This window comes from Myotis davidii, unplaced genomic scaffold, assembly GCF_000327345.1.
Source record: "Myotis davidii unplaced genomic scaffold, ASM32734v1 scaffold900, whole genome shotgun sequence".
NCBI classification, from domain to species: Eukaryota; Metazoa; Chordata; class Mammalia; order Chiroptera; family Vespertilionidae; genus Myotis; species Myotis davidii.
The window spans coordinates 635,436-655,810 of record NW_006295185.1 but is presented as its reverse complement, the minus strand read 5'-3'; the positions used below and the strand labels follow the sequence as shown (position 1 = coordinate 655,810).

The 20,375-nt window shown below is 38.2% G+C and overlaps 1 protein-coding gene across 1 annotated transcript in view; it reads left to right on the top strand.

Moving 5' to 3' along the window:
* Positions 1-20,375, top strand: part of ENOX2 (ecto-NOX disulfide-thiol exchanger 2) — a 173,958-nt gene that overhangs the window by 132,328 nt on the left and 21,255 nt on the right. The window contains exons 6-9 of the mRNA XM_015567897.1: positions 510-743; positions 3,344-3,556; positions 5,259-5,365; positions 15,950-16,064. Of these exons, the coding sequence (XP_015423383.1) occupies positions 510-743; positions 3,344-3,556; positions 5,259-5,365; positions 15,950-16,064 (669 nt within the window). The remainder of the gene's footprint in view (positions 1-509; positions 744-3,343; positions 3,557-5,258; positions 5,366-15,949; positions 16,065-20,375) is intronic.

Genomic DNA, 20,375 nt, shown 5'->3' with positions numbered 1-20,375 from the left:
TATTGATTTTTTACAGAGAGGAAGGGAGAGGGATAGAGAGTTAGAAACATCGATGAGAGGGAAACATCGATTCAGCTGCCTCCTGCACACTCCCCACCGAGGATGTGCCCACAACCAAGGTACATGCCCTTGACCGGAATCGAACCCGGGACCCTTCAGTCTGCAGTTCGACGCTCTAACCACTGAGCCAAACCGGTTAGGGCAAGACTCATTCTTGATACCATTACCACAGAGCCTCTCTCTGCCAGAGGTAAGATTGCAGATGGAGGAATGAATATCCTACAAACAAGATGACTTACCCATAGAATAGTAAACTGTTATCAGGGATGAGACTATAATTCAAGTCTTTTGATAGTTCACCTTGCTAATAGTGGGGAGAGAATTTGGGGTCATGCAGTCACTTGAAACTGCTGCAACCGCATCTGAAGCATTAAACTTGGAAAGGTACCTACAGTTCCTCACTCACTGGGCTGCTCTTGTATTCCTCTGCCTTCCTCTTGTGCACTTAGGTTACCGCATTCGCCTGGGCTCTAGCACTGACAAGAAGGACACAGGCCGCCTCCACGTTGATTTTGCACAAGCTCGAGATGACCTGTATGAGTGGGAATGCAAACAGCGTATGCTAGCAAGGGAGGAGCGCCACCGTAGAAGGATGGAAGAAGAACGGTTGCGCCCACCATCCCCACCCCCAGTGGTCCACTATTCAGATCATGAATGCAGCATTGTTGCTGAAAAACTTAAAGGTATAGAAAACTTTAAGCTTTGTGAGTAAAATAACTCCTCTGGGGAAATTTAATAAAAATATTTGTAGTTTTTGCAGTTATCCTTTGAATTTTCCACTAATAAATTCTAGACATTTCTTGTATTTTAACCTCACAGACAGAGAGGTATACATAGTAATTCAAGAGCAAGAAAATCTGTCCATCCTACCTGTATCCCACTTTTCTCTCAACATAGCAGGTTTCTAGAAAGAAACAAGTTCCCTGCCCCGCCTCCCTCCACATCCGAGAATTTTAGCAGTAATCCATGACTTGGGATACGTAAGCACCCTCCCTTTCATCATTGATAACAAGTTAGTTTGAGTTTTAAATCAGAATAAATTAGAATGATGGAACTTGATGTGACCCTGGAAAACTCTGGTAAAAATTCCCATTTTACAGATAAGAAAATGGAGGCCCCAAGAGTAATCATAGTGTACATTTTCTCTAGATTACTCAAAGACTTAGCTACCAACAAAAGAGGACTTGTTTAAGCCCTTAAAATGCTCAATTTATTTCACACAGTGTCCGTGAGATTTCTAGACATTGCTAAATGAGACTGCTTTTCTTTTAGTTTTGATTCCTGTTTCTCTTGCTTGACCCTGTGAAGCATTTTGCTTACTTAACGTTAATTGCCTTGCCTACTCTCCTGTGTTAGTAGCTTAAATTCAGTCTTTTCATTCTTGTGTGGTTGACTTTATCAGGTAAATGCTGGTATCCCATTGATCTTATTGATGACACCAAACCAGGTTTAAAGCTATGAATTTCCCCTGCTTCCGGTGCTCTAGGCTCAGCAAGGTGCTGCTAATTCTAATTTCAATAGGTCTCATTTACCAAACTTGTTTGCACCAGATAACCTAAGGCAACAATTTCAGCTGGTGTGCCACAAAAGGCATGCTGGTGTGCTGCAAGTATACCTATTTACTCAGAGGCACTGATGTCTTTTCACTTAGATTGTCAAATAAAAAAATGACAACAGCCAACATAACACCAGCCATCCAGGGTGAATGAATCAAAATTATACCTTTGTTTTGTCAGATTGGCAAAAAATATATTTTTTGGTATGCTGCAGAATTTTAGTAATTAGTTTATGTGTGTGATGAGATGAAAAAGGTTGAAAATTGCTGGCCTAAGGGATTCATACATTTAAGAAACCCTTTGTTTGCATTGATTTTGTCTTCCTGTAAAAGAAAAGCAGAAAACATAGTATAGGATAGAGACACAGAAATAATGCGTCTTTTTTAAAAAACTGGAAAAGCTGAAATCATTGGTAAAATGCCAGTTCAAGAATGACCTGTTCACATGACACCAAATGGGTCAGTTTGATTTTTTTTTAAATGAATTTACTCGTCATGTGGACTTCAAGCATAAGGTAAGCATTAACATAAAGATTTTATGCAAGTAGTGAAATGAAAAGCTGCTATAAAGGGCAGGCTGGCCTCTCATTACATGTCTACACTGAAAAAAGTCAAGAAGCAAGGGATTTAAACTGCAGTGAGAGATATTTCCACTGTGCATAAGGGTTTCTGGCCAAAGAGGGATATGGAGCCCTAGAACGGTCTTTCAATGGGATGCTAATGGACTCTCCCTCTCAGGAGTTTTTAACAGCACAATGTGTAAGTGGCTATCTGGGGAAGCTGTACCAGAAGCTCTGAAGAGCTCTGCTACTATTTTAATGTTAGAGAATAACTCCTAACTAGCTGCAGAAATATACTTGGAGGTTTCCTCAGGCAAGTGAAACAGGAGGTGAAGAAATGTAGAAACAGAATGAATTACATCAAAATAGATTGTGACTTGGACTGAGTGGAAGGCCTGTGGTTGTGGAATGAATGCAAGAGTGATGTTATAAAAGGTCAAAGATGTGTTTATTCCTGAAGAATTACCCATTTAACTCCTTCCTAAAGCTCCTTCAGATACTATAACTCCAGATCAAGGAAAAAGTAACTATCAAATTCAAGTTAGACTCAAATTTACTTTTCCTTATTAAAAAAATAGGATTGTAGAATTCTGAAATTCTCTCATTGCTAATTCATACATTATACATATGCATGCATACACACCATCAGAGAGATTAAGAAATTTGCAATATGTGAAAACTGCATCAGTAAAGAAAACTTTTTAAAGGAAAGAATATACTGAACTAACAAACAAAATAGAGACAGACTCATAGAGAACAGGCTGACAGCTGTGGAGGGGGGGATTGAAAAAAAAGAAAAAAGAGAGAGAAAGAACTCACGATATGGGCATCAGTGTGGTGATTGAAGGAGTGGGTGGAGGTGGAAGATGGTATAGGGGGATAAATGGTGATGGGAAAAAATTCAAAAAAGAGAATAAACAATTGCCTTTCTGAAAATTCTTCATTGACTACAACCAATCTACTTTATGAGTCTTTGGTTCTTTCAGTCTGTGTGCCTGCCTGCTACCTGTGTGTACATGTATATACATGTATGGCTCCTCATCCTCAGCAATACATATAAGAACCACTTCCAAAAGACATGGTGGTCTCATTACTGGCATGTTTGGAAAATAGATCAAGATATGGTTACTTTTGATGATTCTAAAAATAAATCCTTTTTTTTTTCAAGATGAATCCAAATTCTCAGAAGCCGTGCAGACCTTGCTCACTTGGATTGAGCGAGGAGAGGTGAACCGTCGCAGTGCCAACAACTTTTACTCCATGATTCAGTCAGCCAACAGCCACATCCGTCGCCTGGTAAATGAGAAAGTTGCCCATGAGAAAGACATGGAAGAAGCAAAGGAGAAGTTCAAGCAGGCCCTTTCTGGAATTCTCATTCAGTGTGAGTGGAAATCAGAGTTGTGCTGAAAAGATGAGAGGGCACTTCACTTAGTCATCATTTTTTCTGCACAGGAGCCAGGCCTACAAAGCCATTCTGTGTCAAGGGGCAAGGCTTCCTTCATTGTCGTATGCTCTCCTTATTGCCAAGTGACCAAGCTCCAATTTCACAGGATACATGTGGGGACCTCCTATGTGTATTTTCTCTGGCATATCTACTTCAGCTCCTTAGAAACAAACACTGACACTTAAACCACAATCCTGTGCCTCTACTTTGGCTTATTCTCAGGCTATAAGAGCCTCAGGCCTCAGTGAATTTTCAGGATTTCCTTGCTGAAGTCAAAATTCAGCATTTGTAAGATTTGCATCATTCTTATCATATAATATGCTTTTTAGGTAACTACTTTTAATAATCAATGTAGCCATGTTTGGCAAGGTGATTGAATAAAAGCCAAATTTGCTATTTCAATCTTTTATTTTTAGTTTCCTTTCTTGTACATTTTTTTTTTTGCTGGATGTCATAGACACTGGGACATTTTTGGGAAGCCACTGAAATGGCCATTTTTCAAAAAGAAGTGCTACTCTAAACCTACTCAAAATCTCTTAAATGAAACAGATCAGATAAATTCTCAAGTAATGTTTTACTTCACTATACTGCACTCATATCTTTTGCGTAAGGAGCTATATTCACCTTAAGAATAAGAGTGCAGATTTATGATTTTGCCTTTAAGCAGTTATGGCCCACTCTTCTGATACTTGACTTCCCGTACTTGACTCATGTGTAATTGGAATTAAGGAAGAGTTGTATCACTTTCCATTTTTATTTTGAAAATGTATTTGTGCATAGAATTCAGAAGGAGAAAGCACATTTTTGTATGACTAAAGAATATAGAAAAAGAGAAGAGCAAGTATCATGGCAATATAAATTCTTAAATTGTTAGTACACAGAGTGCAAATTGTGCTATAAAGAAAGAAATAAAACTTGTATATTTTCTTACCGTGAACACCCAGCCAGGCAGAGGCTTTTGTCCTTGTCTTTTCCCAAAAATGTCATGTCTATGTTTCCCTTCTCTTAAACTGGTTAGGATAAAGTCCCAGAATATTTGCATATGTTTCCCCTTTTGACATTTTAAGAGACCCTGAAAAAAAATACTATGTAAGCCTGTACGTACATGGTATTCTTTCATAAAACCTATATTTCTCTAGGCTTAAAATGCATTCCATCCATCTTAAATTTTGATATGATGCTTCTGGTTCAACATACCTCAGAATAGTAAAAGGATGGAGTATGTTGAAGTGAAGCATCCAGGTTCATTTTAAAGGGCTGGTTTATGAAAGAAACAGGTGGTCAAAAGGAGCTATAGAAGTTTACTGCTTGCCACCATACTGTGCAGTCAGTAGCACTAAATCACATTCACCTAGGACTTTTGCCTCTCCTGCCTGAATAGATACAGACTGCATGTATTTAAAACTTAGTCCCCATTTTACCTCAAACCCTCTGCTATTCCCTTTTCTCTTTCTGAATATTGATATCTCTGTCTTTGACTCCCCTTTAAAATCACGGTACCCCAACACACATACCATAGCTTAATAGTGTCATACAAGAAGATACAATACGCCTGATGCTTCTCTTATTTCTTTTGTCCCCTCTTTTGCCATCTTGGATGATACTCTGGCCTAATTCAACTGCTGATCTGACGCTGCAGTTGAGCAGATAGTTGCTGTGTACCATTCTGCCTCCAAACAAAAGGCATGGGACCACTTCACAAAAGCCCAACGTAAAAACATCAGCGTCTGGTGCAAACAAGCTGAGGTTGGTAACTCTTTACTCTAATAGCCCCGGAGGGGGACAGTTTCTTCCTTTAACAAGTTATTGATTTGGAGTTTAGCCAGAATTAAATAGTGCCAAGCTCCCATGGTCACAACAAGGCACTAATGAAACATTAAGACATGTTATATCACCTGCCACTGTGGCCAGACCACCTGCCGCCAAAAGGGTAATAAATGTGCACATTCTGCTATATGGATCCTTAGTAGTGAGAATGTAGCTATGATAATTATACGTTTACTTCTCTGTGCTAGCTGGTCTTGGATACAACAATAATTACTGACCTGTGAATTCAGTGTTAGTATTAGGGCTGTCTTACATTTATTAGAGTGTCTTGACACGGGCTGAAAGCTCCCTGGTGTTACATTGAAGCACTGAAATTTCTGAGCTTTTATGAAACCTGCTCAGCCATCTCTTATAGGTCTCAGCTTTAAAGATAACAGAGGACTCTGATTTCAGATTAAGGTTGACACACACCTGTCTGCTTGTGCTGAAGTGACATTTTTTAGTGTAACATTAGAGTATGTCTGATGTGATTGAGTTGTTATTCTCAATCCAAGATTAAGAACAAAGATGGGAGGTTTGTTTTCACTGATATGTCTTTGGAATGATGTTACATATATGTCAAGTTTTTCTGTTCCTATGGGCAGCTTCATTACCCAGCACTGACATGTTCAATATGTATGCAGCAACTTTTTCAACTTTGTTTCTGAGTCCTTCCTGCCAGTCTGGTAATAGTCCCATTATATATGTAGGGCAGATTATCATATTCCTTCACATTTAAATAGCATTTGTAAGACATTTGCATTTTATAAAGCATTTTCACATTGGTTATCTCACCTACCTCCCAGTAGATGTGGTGTAGCTGGAAAGAACACTGAACTTGGATGCAAACATGAATCCAAATCTCAACTCTGACATGTTATAGCTGTGTCACTTTGAGCAAGTCAGCCTTTCTCAGTAACTATTTCTTCACCTGTAAATTGGAGTTAATAGTGAAACCAGTCTTATGGGATTAAATGGAGTAAGAGATGTGTAGACAGCTTAGAAAATGTAAATGCTATATAAATGATAAATAGTATTATTTCAGTTTATCATTAACAACTCCACAAGGGCTAACAGGTATAGTATAACATTAATACTATAATGTTTTACATGTGAGGAAACTGAGACAGAGTGTTAAGTGATGCACACAAAATTACAAAGCTAGTAAGTGGTAATTAAGGACTAGAAATTCTTACTCTGATATAAACTGCCTTGTAAGTCTTGAGCAAGTCATTTCATTTACTCTTTGTGGGCCTCAGTTTTCTAACCTATAAAATGAAGATAATAATCTATTCATTCTGTCTTCGTGAGAATACATGACATAGTTTATGTGATAATAATATAAAAACTGTGAAGAGCATTTAGAAGAAAATAAGCAAAACCCTGTTCACATACTATCTCTGAGCTATCAATTCTGGCTCAGCAAAGGGATCTGGGAGTCACTAGGGCAGTGGTTTTCAACCTTCCTAATGCCGCAACCCTTTAATACAGTTCCTCATGTTGTGGTGACCCCCAACCATAAAATTATTTTTGTTGCTACTTCATAACTGTAATTTTGCTACTGTTATGAATTGTAATATAAATATCTGATATGCAGGATGTATTTTCATTGTTACAAATTGAACATAATTGAAGCATAGTGATTAATCACAAAAACAATATGTAATTATATATGTGTTTTCCGATGGTCTTAGGTGACCCTGTGAAAGGGTCGTTTGACCCCCAAAAGGATCGCGACCCACAGGTTGAGAACCACTGCACTAGGGCGACATTCCTGAATACATCAACCCAATAGATGGGTAGAGTCATAAAAAGCCAGTAATGTTTTAAACTGTTTTTAAAAGGGAATTAGGAATTTAAAAAAGGAGCTATTGTCTTACTGTAGCACAAAATGATTTTAGACTCCTAGAGTGTAACTCATGTTGTTGAGCTTCAACAAACAAAATTCAACATTTCAATTCAAATGTTTACTGAGCAATTCTCTGTCTCAAGCATTATGACAGGCAATGTAAAATGAGATGGTATTTGCTTTCAGGGAACTAGAAGGGTAGCAAAAGGGATCAAGGGGAGGAGTGGAGTTTAGTACCCTAAAATAAAAATATCCAGACTTTTTAAGTGTAGTTTGAATAGTTCAGAAGAATAAAGACTGAAAGGAAAATGCTCAATGTCTTACAATTGTAGGAAAATAGTATTAAGTCTCCACCTTTTAGGGGGTGAAAGAAGCTGTCTGAACTGCCCCACCCATTACCAGAAGCCCTGCCTGTACAATACAGAGAGTGCCAGCTTATAGTGGTTCAACTTAAGATTTTTTTACTTTACTATGATATGTGATACGATATTCTCTTATGATGTTGGCCAGCAGTAGCCAGCCACAGCTCCCAGTAAGCCACATGATCACAGGGATAAACAGCCAATACTCTACAGTATATTGTGTTGCCAGAGGTTTTTTTGGATATTGTGTTTGAAGGACATTTAAGGTGGGCTGGGCTAAGCTATAATGTTTAGTAGGTTAGGTGTATTAAATGCATTTTTTTACATATAAAATTTTCAACTTAAGATGAGTTTATCAGGTTCTAACCCATCATAAGTGGAGGAGCATCTGTATTGCCTTATTGGAAGAAGGCAGCCTCTGGCTGGAGCACCAACTTACCTAGGACACAACTGTTTGGTAAACAACTTTGCAATAAAATAGTCTCCATTAATATTATTCATCAAGGCTCTCTGCAGTTATATCATACTTAGCTATCTGGTAGATACATATTTCATTTTAATTACCTTCTCAGTAAAGACAGCTATGCCAGTGAGCTGAACATTTCTCTGGGTCTGTATACAACTTAGAGCTATATACTCTATTACCTAATATGTAGCAGAGCTACATATTGGCACAGTGATGAGGGCAAACTATATGGCTAGCAGGACTTACCAAGAGCTGCATGTTTCACAATGTGCGTTGTAGAATTTATAGAAGCCCAGAAAAGTGCCCCTGTCTATTGGATTGGACTAAATTAAAGGTCTACCTAGAATACCTCGATCTTGATAAGTAAAACAACTGAAAGTGGAACATAGCTCATCATTTTCCTGTGGTATTGTATTCCCTAAACCTAAAAGATCTCTTCTATATTATATTGGTCCCTCATTATTTTAAGATTTTTAATTGATTTTTAAAGAGAGAGGAGGTGAGAAGAAGAGAGAATCATCGATGTGAGAGCGAAACATCATTAGGCTGCTTCCCATGCATACCCTACCAGGGATCCAGCCCAAAATCTGGACATGTGCTCTGACCAGGAACCGAACTGGCAACTTTTTACTGCATAGGACGTCACCCAACCAACTGAGCCACACTGACCAGGGCTTTGGTGCCTTGTTAAGTCATAGCTTCTTTAACCTCTGCATACTTTCACTTGATAACAGGCAACTCTGAGGACTAAAAGGAGATATCCTACAGAAAGTGAAAAAAGTGTTCTCTTAAATTGAGGCTGCTGGAGGCTAGGAACAGTAGTTAGCATAATAAATGCGAGAAGTTCATCAGAAGGCTGATGGACATCTTCAGCAGGGCTGAAGATCTACATATTATTACCTGCTGCCAAACAGCTGAGGGCAATTCCCCTAACCTGATAATCCTCTATTGTTTACCAAACCTTACCTTTGATGTGTATATCTGCTTTGCTAAAGGGCAAAATGTGTTAATAAAAAGCTGTGGGTCTGGAGATTTGGGGAGCTTAGTCACTAGAGCTAAGTTTCTGTCTGGCTCCCCCAATGTCTTCCAAATTCATATTTCTTGTCTAGTCTCTATTCATTTATGTGCAGCCCTTCTCCAGATTCCTGAACCCTTGCTGTGAAAAGACTGTGGCAGAAGCTGCCACATAGCACCCCACTGAGAATCAGAACATCTTGCTTTTTTTTTTTTTTCGTAGGCATTGAAGCTACAACTCCTAAATCAGGGATTTCTTCAAATTGGAAGTTTCTGATATTGAGCATTTTTTACCAATTGCCTCTGGGAATATGCCAGCTGGTGACCTCCTGGTGTCACAAAGTACCTATTCCTTGTCTAATTGTCATCCTCCTACTAGCGGCCAGCACTGACTTACTCTGGTTAAAGATAGGTTATGGAGTAAGAATAAAACGTCCCTGAAGACAAAGTGTTTAGGTACTCACTTTGTTAGCATATGTCAGGCAGACTAGTTTGCTAATGAATCTTTTTCATTGATTTATTTTCCTGATTTACATGTGTGTGAGGCTGTTGCTGATAAAACTGGAAAGGCTAATAAAAGACGTCTAAAGTCCTTCCCCTTTTTAAAACTTAGTGTCTGTAATGACTTTACTGACAGTTCTGTGTTGGGAACAATTTTTCTACAAGAACATTTAAAACCTGCATGTTTCTCTTCCTGAGAAGCTGGCCTAGATTAGACGTTAAACCTTCGATAACATATCGAAACTAGAGCAATGGCAGTAGGCACTAAAAGATACCTCTTGTATGCTCCCTAATATGTGATTTATACCATTGAGCCAGAGGAAAAGGGACTTGGTGATTACTAGCATTCTTGTAAAATAAAATTCTGTGATTGCTAACATAACTTTCTCTCTAGATTTCCAGGCTTACCATTTCAAACTCTGAAGACCTGTTTACAGATAGATGTTCAAGTCATCTGCATACCCTTGTTTTAGGGCCCATTTGCATTAACACTAGCTATTGGCTTTCAGCCATCAGAACACATAAAACAAAATTTGGATCAATCTGATTTGTATTTCTATTATGTATCATACAGTAGGCATTGATTAAGAATCTGTTTGTGCTTTGCTTCATTGTATTGAATGATATCGCAGAATCAAATTTCTATTTAAGTGTAGAAGCTACCTACCTATCCCCTGATCTTTTCAATTCCTTCATTTCACCCTTTCCACACCACATATCCTAATAATGTTGAAAATCTGGGTAAGTAAAGTTTTGTTACACAATTAGCAAGGAATTTTGCTTTTCTAATAATCATGTTTCTATAAAAACATGAGTATAAAAAAGATGAATTTAAGTGCACATAAAATTTTTAAACTTTTAAGTAGTTTTAGATAATTAACATGCACTGATTTATGATTTGCTTATTTTATGATGAATCAAGAATGTCAGCAGGTACACAGATTATTCTTTTCATGTAATTTCCTCTATCTATGGTTTCAGTTTTATTCTATGTTGAAAGTGCTTTGTCCTCCATTGTGGAGAAGTGTGTGTATTTCTGTGCTTCAGAAAAGTTACCATTTTTAGAACAGACTCAAAGCCATTATAACACATTTTCAGAAATCACCAACAGTTCACTGTTTAGATGAAAAATATTGCAGGTCTACTATGGGCAAGAGAGTGGTATAGATACTTTAGGAAGGTTATCTTACCTTTTTTATGTAGTCTGTCAGTGACATGACCCACTCAATTTCAGGTAGAGAGTTACAAATGAAAATGTCTGGAAAATGTTTTTACATGCCATTACCACTCTTTTGGTTTTGCACTGAATCCAAATGTCAGGGTTGGGGAGGAGGCAAATTTGGGAAGCACTGCTATTTCTCATGCTCTCTGAACTTCAGTGGCTCAGAATCCTCCTCCTGCCTGCATCTATGTCCAAGTGTGGTGGAGTGCCTTCCTTGGGTAAATGCTACCTTTCACCCTTTCACTCTGAAGGTATTTGTTAGAGTTTGCTTCCCAAAGTAGAGCTTTCTTGATCCATCATAGAATACAGAAAACAGGTATCTTAGCTATCAAGAGGTTTTACATTAAGGTTATCAAAGAATTAAAATCTCACTTGCTTTACTTAGGGGGGTACTGTCATTTACTAAATGCTCTCCATAAGTTTCCTGAAGTATTGTGCCTTTTAACTTCTGATGTTCTCTGCTTTCTATTATATTCATGTAACTTAGTATCAGATATTTATAGAAGAGTCATGATACAGGCCTTAGTTTCTTTGTAGCTAAGAAAGATTGTCTAGCCCTACCTGGTTTGGCTCAGTGGATAGAGCATCCGTCTGTGGACTGAAGGGTCCCGGGTTCAATTCCAGTCAAGGGCACATGCCTGAGTTGCAAACTCAATCCCCAGTGTGGGACGTGCAGGAGGCAGCCAATCAATGATTTTCTCTCATCATTGATGTTTCTCTCTCTCCCTCTCCCTTCCTGTCTAAAATTAATTTAAAAAATATGTAAAAAGGAAAGATTGTCTAGTGGTTAGAGGGCTCTAACCACTTTGCATGCCAGACTAAATAACTTAAAGCAAATATCTTCTTAGTTTTTCCTATCCTTATTTCATTATCAATGAAAAGAACCAGTAACTCTTGTTCATGAAGTAATTTTAGGCACTGAGGTAAAAGTTGTCAATAGGTATGTTATATTTCTAGGAATTCTTTAAGAGATGTGAGGTACCCCTAGATAAGCTGTATCACTTAGCCATTAAACTTTTTACACTTCTAAGAAGATATTATGCTTTCTTGACCAGCTGGAAACAGAAAGATGCCATGTGGATGCTGAGCAGCTACAGGGCATATCTTAGCTCTCAGTAACATTTTCTTGCCCATGGGGCATTTCTCTAGAATGAACATAATTTATTCTTTTGAAAAACACAATAACTTTCCTGGAGTTAGACATCATGTTTGTGAATTGAGAGTTGGTCTTTGTTAATACCCTCTGACAGTTTACATTTTTGTTAAACAACTAGGAGAGCCATGTCTTTTCCGGGTGTAGTAAGTTTTACAATACTTGAATTTGTCAGTGTCAGCCCTCATTAGAATCACCTTTCCAGGAACAGCTCTTTGATGATAACTGAAACCTAGACTCATGAGATAGAATGAATTCTTAGAAATTAGCAATTTATTTTTCTCTGCACAATGAGTATAAATCAGACATAACAAATCTCTCTCTAGTCACAGCCCTTTAAGGTTCATTTTTCTCAAGCAACTCATCATTTTCTTCTATTTTATGTAATGCCCCTGCAGCACATGAAGGATGCTATGTTAGTATTTCTATTTTCTATTACTTTTATTTTTCTACTAGAGGCCCGGTGCACAAATTCGTGCATGGGTGGGGTCCCTCAGCCTGGCCAGTGAGAGAAGCCTATCTGGGGGACAGCCGGCTAGGGGGAGGGACCCCAGGAGGTTGGTTTGCAAGGCCCCGATCAGGGCCATTGGGGGGACCGGCAGGCCAATCTCCTGCAGTCCCTCCCCCTTGCCAGACAACCCCCCCCCCTCCGATTGGGGCCACTGAGGGGAGAGGAACCAGCCAGGGGGAAGGGCCATGGATGGTTGGCTGTGGGAGCACACTGACCACCAGGGGGAAGCTCCTGCATTGAGCATCTGCCCCCTGGTGGTCAGTGCACGTCATAGCAACTGGTCGACTGGTCATTCAGTCATAGCAGTCACTTAGGCTTTTATATATATAGATTGCTTCTTAACTATCAATGATAGCATTGAGTAGCTCACTTTTTTCAAAGTTACTTTTATTTATCTTTAATGAAAACAATATAGAAATCATTATTTTTCCTGATAAAAGCAATAAAAAGGAGGATATTAATTTAGATAGTTATTACCTATGGCATTAAATATTAAGAAATATATTTGAAATATTTATAATCCCTCTAAGTGGAAGTATTTTTCACCAGACACCTTTGGATATTTCCTGTATTATGGCCCATTTGGAGCTAACCTGGCAAGGAATACACCGCTCAGTGCTGAGGAGGTTTTAACTGGCATCAAGTGGCCTCTAAATGATTATAAGCTGCTCCAAAATACACAATTCTCATATTTACACTTTTTGAAAAAGTGACTTTCCCACTGTGATCTTGATCATTTCCAATGTTTTCATGCCTCCCTGAAGACCTGCATTTACATCTGGTAGCACTTCCCTTCAGTCTGAAGAACTTTCTTCAGCATTTCTTATGGTGCAAGTCTTTGGGTGAGAAATTCTTGCATTTACATTTGTCTAAAAATATATTTATCTCATCTTCATTCTTGAAAGATATTTTCTCTGAATATAGAACTCTGAGTAAATAGATATTTCTATTTTCTCCTGTACTTTAAAGATATTGTTCCCCTGACTTCTGGCCTTTGTTGTTTCTAAAAAACAACAAAGTATTCTATTGATAATGCCCTGCATTTAATGTGTTGTTTTTTTCTGGCTGCTTTGAAAATTTCTCTCTTTTTTAAAAAGTTTTATAAGACATAAACAACATACAGTACTGTAGTTTAAGATGTAATTAATGACTTTAATTACATGTATTGTGAAATTATTATCACAATAAGTTTAAGGAGTTAAAGGTTTTCAGCAGTTTTACTATGATATTCCTAGTCACACTTTTTTCACACTTATCCAGCTTTGGATTCACTGAGTTCTTTGAATATATAATCTATTTCATCAAATTTGAGAAATCTGCCCTGACTGGTTTGGCTCAGTGGATAGAGCGTCGGCCTGAGGACTCAAGGGTACCAGGTTCGATTCCGGTCAAGGGCATGTACCTGGGTTGCGGGCACATCCCCAGTGGGGGGCGTGCAGGAGGCAGCTGATTGATGTTTCTCTGTCATCGATGTTTCTAACTCTCTATCCCTCTCCCTTCCTCTCTGTAAAAAAACAATAAAATGTATTTTTAAAAAATTGAGAAATCTTCAACTATTTTTTCTTCAAAGATTTTGAATAATTTAGTTTCCCCTATTTCTGTGATTCCAGTTAGTTTCTCTCTGTTCTACAGATTGGATAAATGTGTATTATTCTCTTTAAGTTCTCTATTTTGTCATCTGCATTCTACTGTTAGGTTTATCCAATTACTTTTATTTCAGATATCTTCAGATATTTTATTTTTCAGTTTTAGAATTTCCATTTGGTTCTTTTTTAAAGTTTCTATTTCTCAACTAAGGTTTACTACCTTTTCATTCATTATAAATACATTTCCTTTATGTCACTGAGATAATTATAATAGCTGCTTTAACTCCTTGTCTTCTAAATGCCGTATCTGGTTGATTTCAAGTTTGGTTTCTATTGATTGTCTTTTTTCTTGAAGATGGATCATCTCATCCTAGTTCTTTGTGTCATGTACATTGTGAATATTTTTTATTTTTTAACATATTTTTATTGATTTCAGAGAGGAAGGGAGAGAGAGGATAGAAACATCAATGATGAAAGAAAATCATTGATGGGCTGCCTTCTGCACGTCCCCCACTGGGGATTGAGCCCACAACCTGGGCATATGCCTTGACCAGAATAGAACCATGACCTCCTGGTTCTTAGGTCGATGCTCAACCACTGAGCCACGCAGGCTGGGCTGAATATTTTTTCTTTTAAAACTCTGGATTATTTTATGTTCTTCCAAAGAATGTTGACTTTGCCCTCCTTTGTTTTAAATGGTTAATTTTATTTATTAGAGTTAAGCTGAAAATTATCTATCTCAGATGGCAGCTCAAATCTCAATTCAGTTCTTTTAGCCTTAGCTGTGTTATTTGGAATCTGCACTGTGCTTCTATGATTCATGGGTTATATAGAAATTTGAATAGATCTTATTCACAGAATTTGAATTTCTCTATCTTTGGCTCTCTTCGTTCTGAGACTGTGGTTACCCTGTACTGTCTTATTTATTTCTTTAAGATATAAAGAACATGGATTTTCTATTAAAAATTTAGCAGTCCTGTGAGGTGGTCTGCTCCCAGACTAAAAGGCCCTTTAAAAACTGGGAGACCCACACCCTTCTTCCAAGTGTCAGCTCCTCTTCAGAATATGCCTGCTTTTGTTCACTCTCCACTGCCATTGAGTAGTTAGCGGTTTGCTTTGGTTTTGTGTTTTGTTTGCAAAGTATATTTATTATCTACTAGAGGCCTGGTGCACGAATTCGTGCACAGGTGGGGTCCAGCCAGCCCACCCCAATGGGGGCCCACTGGATCAGGCCGGCAGGGAGCAGAGGCCATGGGTGGTTGGCCAGCCAGCCCCACCCACGATCAGGGTGTTGGGGGCCGACTGGGGACCAGGTTGGCCCGGGGTGGGAGGGGGGCCGATCAGGGCCCGGATCAGGCTGGTTGGCTACCACAATGCGAGTCATAGCCACCAGTCATTCTGGTCATTCTGGTCGTTCCACCATTCCAGTCACAGGGCTTTTATATATATAGATGGAAGTGGTGATCTGGTAGAAGCTCATTCCTGACTATTCATTTTTGCTGTAACTTCTAAACCTTCAAAAGTTTGAGTAAGAGTTCTGTTGAATACTCTACCCAAAAAAACTTGAAAACAAGTACTTTCTGATATGAGAGGGATATAAAAATTATCAACTGCCAGAGCTCTGGGTATGGAAAGAAAGCCTAATGCAAGACAGAGTGTACAAAGTCTGCTTTGTTTTATTGAGATTATTTTAGCTTCAACATGACCCTTTGCCTTTGCTTTTGCCTTTGCCTTTGCCTTAAGAGAACTCTGAAATTTTGTTATATGTCAACAAACCTGCTTTATCTTATCCTTAACTCTGATCATTTTATCAACATTTTTGAGGCTTTCCCACCTAAAAAACATACCTTTTAACTTTAGGAAATCCGTAACATACATAATGATGAATTAATGGGAATCAGGAGAGAAGAAGAAATGGAGATGTCTGATGATGAAATAGAAGAAAAAACAGAAACAAAAGAAACTGAGGAATCAGGTAAAGATAATTCTGCTTTGTTTTATTTGAATAACATCTTGCAAGGATGGTATTTTTTTAATATATTTTATTGATTTTTTACAGAGAGGAAGGGACAGAGATAGAGAGTTAGAAACACCTATGAGAGAGAAACATCGATCAGCTACCTCTTGCACACCTCCTACTGGGGATGTGCCCGCAACCAAGGTACATGCCCCTGACTGGAATCAAACCTGGGACCCTTCAGTCTGCAGGCCGATGCTCTATCCACTGAGCCAAACCGGTTAGGGCAACGATGGTATTTTAAAAGCATTAATACCCAGTAAGTGATGGGCACAAACCTATCAGATTGAACTAGCTAAAAACAATTGGTGAGGACAGGACCTTACTGTGAGACAGAAGCCATGGTGTGGGTCCACAGTGGAACTCATAAGACAAACCTGTTTAACAATATAACACCCTGCTCTTCGATTTGCTATCAAATTATCTTTGAGGGGGTACCATAGGAGAGATTAAAATATCAGCCGAAAGGCCAGTGTTTTCATGTAAACACTCCAGAAAACCTTAGGAGTCAAAAATGTACAGTGGACAAAGCACCAGACCTAAAGTTAGAACACCTGATTTCCAGTGCCAATTCTGTTCTTCTTGACATAGAAATGACTTCTTTCTCACTGAGCCTCAGCTTCCACACTTGTAACAAGTACATTACAAACAGGGACTTTATGGTGGTTAAAAGAATTAATTTATTCATTTAATAACGATTACATGCCAAGAACTGTACTAAACATTAGAGATGTGGTAGTATACTGCCCCTATTGTGTGTATGTATGTGTATGTAAAAGAAGAGAGTGGGAGGAAGAGGAGGAGGAGGAGGTGAAGAAGGAGGAGGAGGAAGAAGAGGGGGGGGAGGGGGGAGCAGAAGAAGAAAGGAGGAGGAGGAAGAGAGAGGAGGAAAGAGGAGAGACCTCAGATTGGTTATCATGAAAATCAGAATTTCTTTGTTCCAGCACTTGCATATCGAAGTCAGCAGTTCTGTAGCCACTTGAGTGATCCTAGAATCTTCACTCCATGAGAAGAAAATCTTAAGGAGAGAAAACCACCAAGACAGGCTTTTTAAAAGACATTCATTAGCTGTTACATCTGAATTTCCTCTATTTAGGCCATATCTTATATCCCTAACCATATAAACCTACATATACATTGAATGCATCCTTTGTATTAAGTGAATACTTAGAATTTTCAGAACAGTTAACACATACTAATTACTGCAAACAGATACTATAAACGTATAACCAAGATAAACAAAATAATTTATTTAATGATAATTGAGCTATTCAAATTATTTAAGTACTTAGGATGTTTTAGAGGTGATTAATTTTTTATTTGTAGGATTGTCTCCACCTAAGAATCCTGTAGTATTGTATATAGTGTTAATCCAGTGTTACCCTTAAATGTATACAACCATAAGTTTGAGCATCCACTTGATAAATTGCTGAGTTTGAGGAGTCATTAGGGGAGGAGAGTGGTGTATGGGAGATTCAGACTGAATGCACTTACTAGGGTTATATAATTGCATTTTACTCTGTATCTCTTTTGAGTTAAAAGCTGTATTGGCTACTGCACAGAATCTTATTCATTTAGAGACAAGAAACTCCCTGACAGATCATCTTATAGCTATTTTCTTTCCTGTTCCACATGCCAGGATGTTTTGTCAAATAAAGCTATCTACAATAGACTTAATGGGCCTTACCAAATAGCTTTTCTCCCAGAAGGTTTCAATTCATTTTAATTCCAGGACTTTTGCGCATTTTTCTCCCCCTAGATCGTATCTAATTGTGTTATCTTGCTTCTGTAGTATTCAACTACAGAATTCCTGTTCACTATGAGCTAGTAAGCAGGTCCTCAGTTTTTATCTAAATCAGTTACATTGTAGTTATCACTTGGTTCCAATTAAAAGCTTAAGGAACTAGATCTCCAAGTTGATTTTTTTTCCCTCTCTCCATGCTACCAAAGTTGAATTCCAGGAGTCTATAACCTATTTCTGGTTAAATTTTACTTCCCAGAGAAACTAAGAGTCAAAGCTCGCCTAGCAGTTTCAGTTACATTTCCTTGGAGTGCCACAGAATTTCTGTTCTTCAAGGTACTCTATACTTGCCAGGCCATATTTGTGATACACTACTGGAAATACCCTTGCCATAAAAGAAAGGACTTCTGTGTTCAAAGGTTGAAAAGGTTGAAGAGGAAAAATCAAATCAAAGCAAATCATCGTAGTATGAAACTATTTCATTCTATTGTTAGCCATGATGGAAAGTACATGGACCCAGTAAACATAACAACAGATGTTTCCTTTCAATATCTATCTTCTGCCTTGTTCACTAGTGGTTCTCAGATTTGGTACATATAAGAATCATTGGAACTCTAGCCGGTTTGGCTCAGTGGATAGAGCGTTGGTCTGTGGACTGAAAGATCCTGGGTTTAATTCTGGTCAAGGGCACATGCCTGGGTTGTGGGTTAGATCCCCAGTGGGGGGCATGCAGGAGGCAGCCAGTCAATGATTTTCTCTCATTATTGATGTTTCCATCTCTCTCCCTTCCTCTCTGAAATCAATAAAAAATATATATTTTTAAAAATAAAAAAGAATCATTGGATTTCTTTTAAAAATTTCCATTTCTGGGCTGCAGAATCTGATTCAATATGTCTGTAATAGGGTTTGGTAATCTGCATTTTACCAGGCATCCTAAATGATTTGGTTCTCAACCTGTGGGTCGCGACCATTGGAAAACACATATAGCATATCAGATATTTACATTACGATTCATAACAGTAGCAAAATTACAGTTATGAAGTAGCAACGAAAATAATTTTTCGGTTGGGGGTCACCACAACATGAGGAACTGTATTAAAGGGTCGCGGCATTAGGAAGGTTGAGAACCACTGATTTAGATGCTAGTGGTCCAGAGAGCACATCTGGCCAGATTGACTTAGACTAATTCTCCTTCTTTGTTCTAGCCAACTTTTCTCTTCCCTTGGTATCCAGTCTCCTTCCTTCTGTCCTCAAACCTCCCATTATTCCCACTTAAGGAGTTTTATCAATTAATTAACAAGTATTGTATCTTATAAACTGATAGAAATAGAGATATATATAAATCCACATAAAATAAAAGAAATATCACTTGGTGCTAACCTGGAAGTTACTGATTAGAATGTAGTAAAAGGCAAGAGATTATTAGCATGGGTCACAGTATTCACAGTCAGTGAAAGTTGATCAGGGCCTTGAAAGATGAATAGGTTTCAATAAGAGGAAGAAAAACAAGAAAGCATCTTGATTCAGAGAGGGAAAAGGAGAAGGAGCATGGATCAGAGAGAAATAAGGATGATGTATATAGAGGAATAAAAGATTGAGTGGATAAGATGGGTCCAGATTATGGGGAACCATGAATGTCAAGCTGAGATTTAGCATAGTGGGTAATATAGCACTATAAGCATGTCTCAACAATGGCACTAGTATGATAAAAGCAACATGAATTATTTAATTTAGAAGATAATTTTGTATTAAGAGAGACCAGCCAGAGACTTTTATAGGAATTGAGATATGACGTGATGAAGGTTGGGACAAAAGTGAAGGCAACAGAAACTTATTTTAAAAATGGTAGAAGAAAAGGAAACAATAGAAAATATGAATTAAAGATGCTAGGAGTCATTTGGGGGAAATAAATGAAAGTCTTTGGTGCCAGATTGGATATAGATGATGAAGAAAAAGAAAGAACACAGAATGAATCTAGGTTTTCTATTCTGGGAAATTGGAAGCTTGGTAGTTTCATTAGTTCACTAAAACTGTTATAATAAAGTATCACAAATAGAGTGGTTGAAACAACAGGAATTTATTTTCTCAGTTAGTTCTGGAGGCTAGAAATCTGAGAGCAAGGTGTCAGCAGAGTTGGTTTCTTTTGAGAGCTATGAGAATCTGCCCCACGCCTCTCTCCTAGCTTCTGGAGGTTTGCTGGCAATCATTGGCCTTCCATGAAATCAGGGTTGAAGAAAGTAGGAGTAGAAAATGGTAATACATAGATGTTGGCTAAGTGTGAGTGAGTGTGAAAGACAAATGAGAAAGAAGAGCAAAGGGCTGAATACATAACTTTGGGGGCTATCCCCAATAAAGAAAAAGAAAAGGAAGAAGTGAAAGACCCATGAGCAAGGACCACCTTGATTTCCAATTTGGCTAAAATTCTTAAAATACACGATGATAGTTCCCAGAAATGATTAAGAACGTGTAGGAAACACTTCATGTACACATAACAAGATTTTGAATAAACTTACTGCTTCTTTCATCAA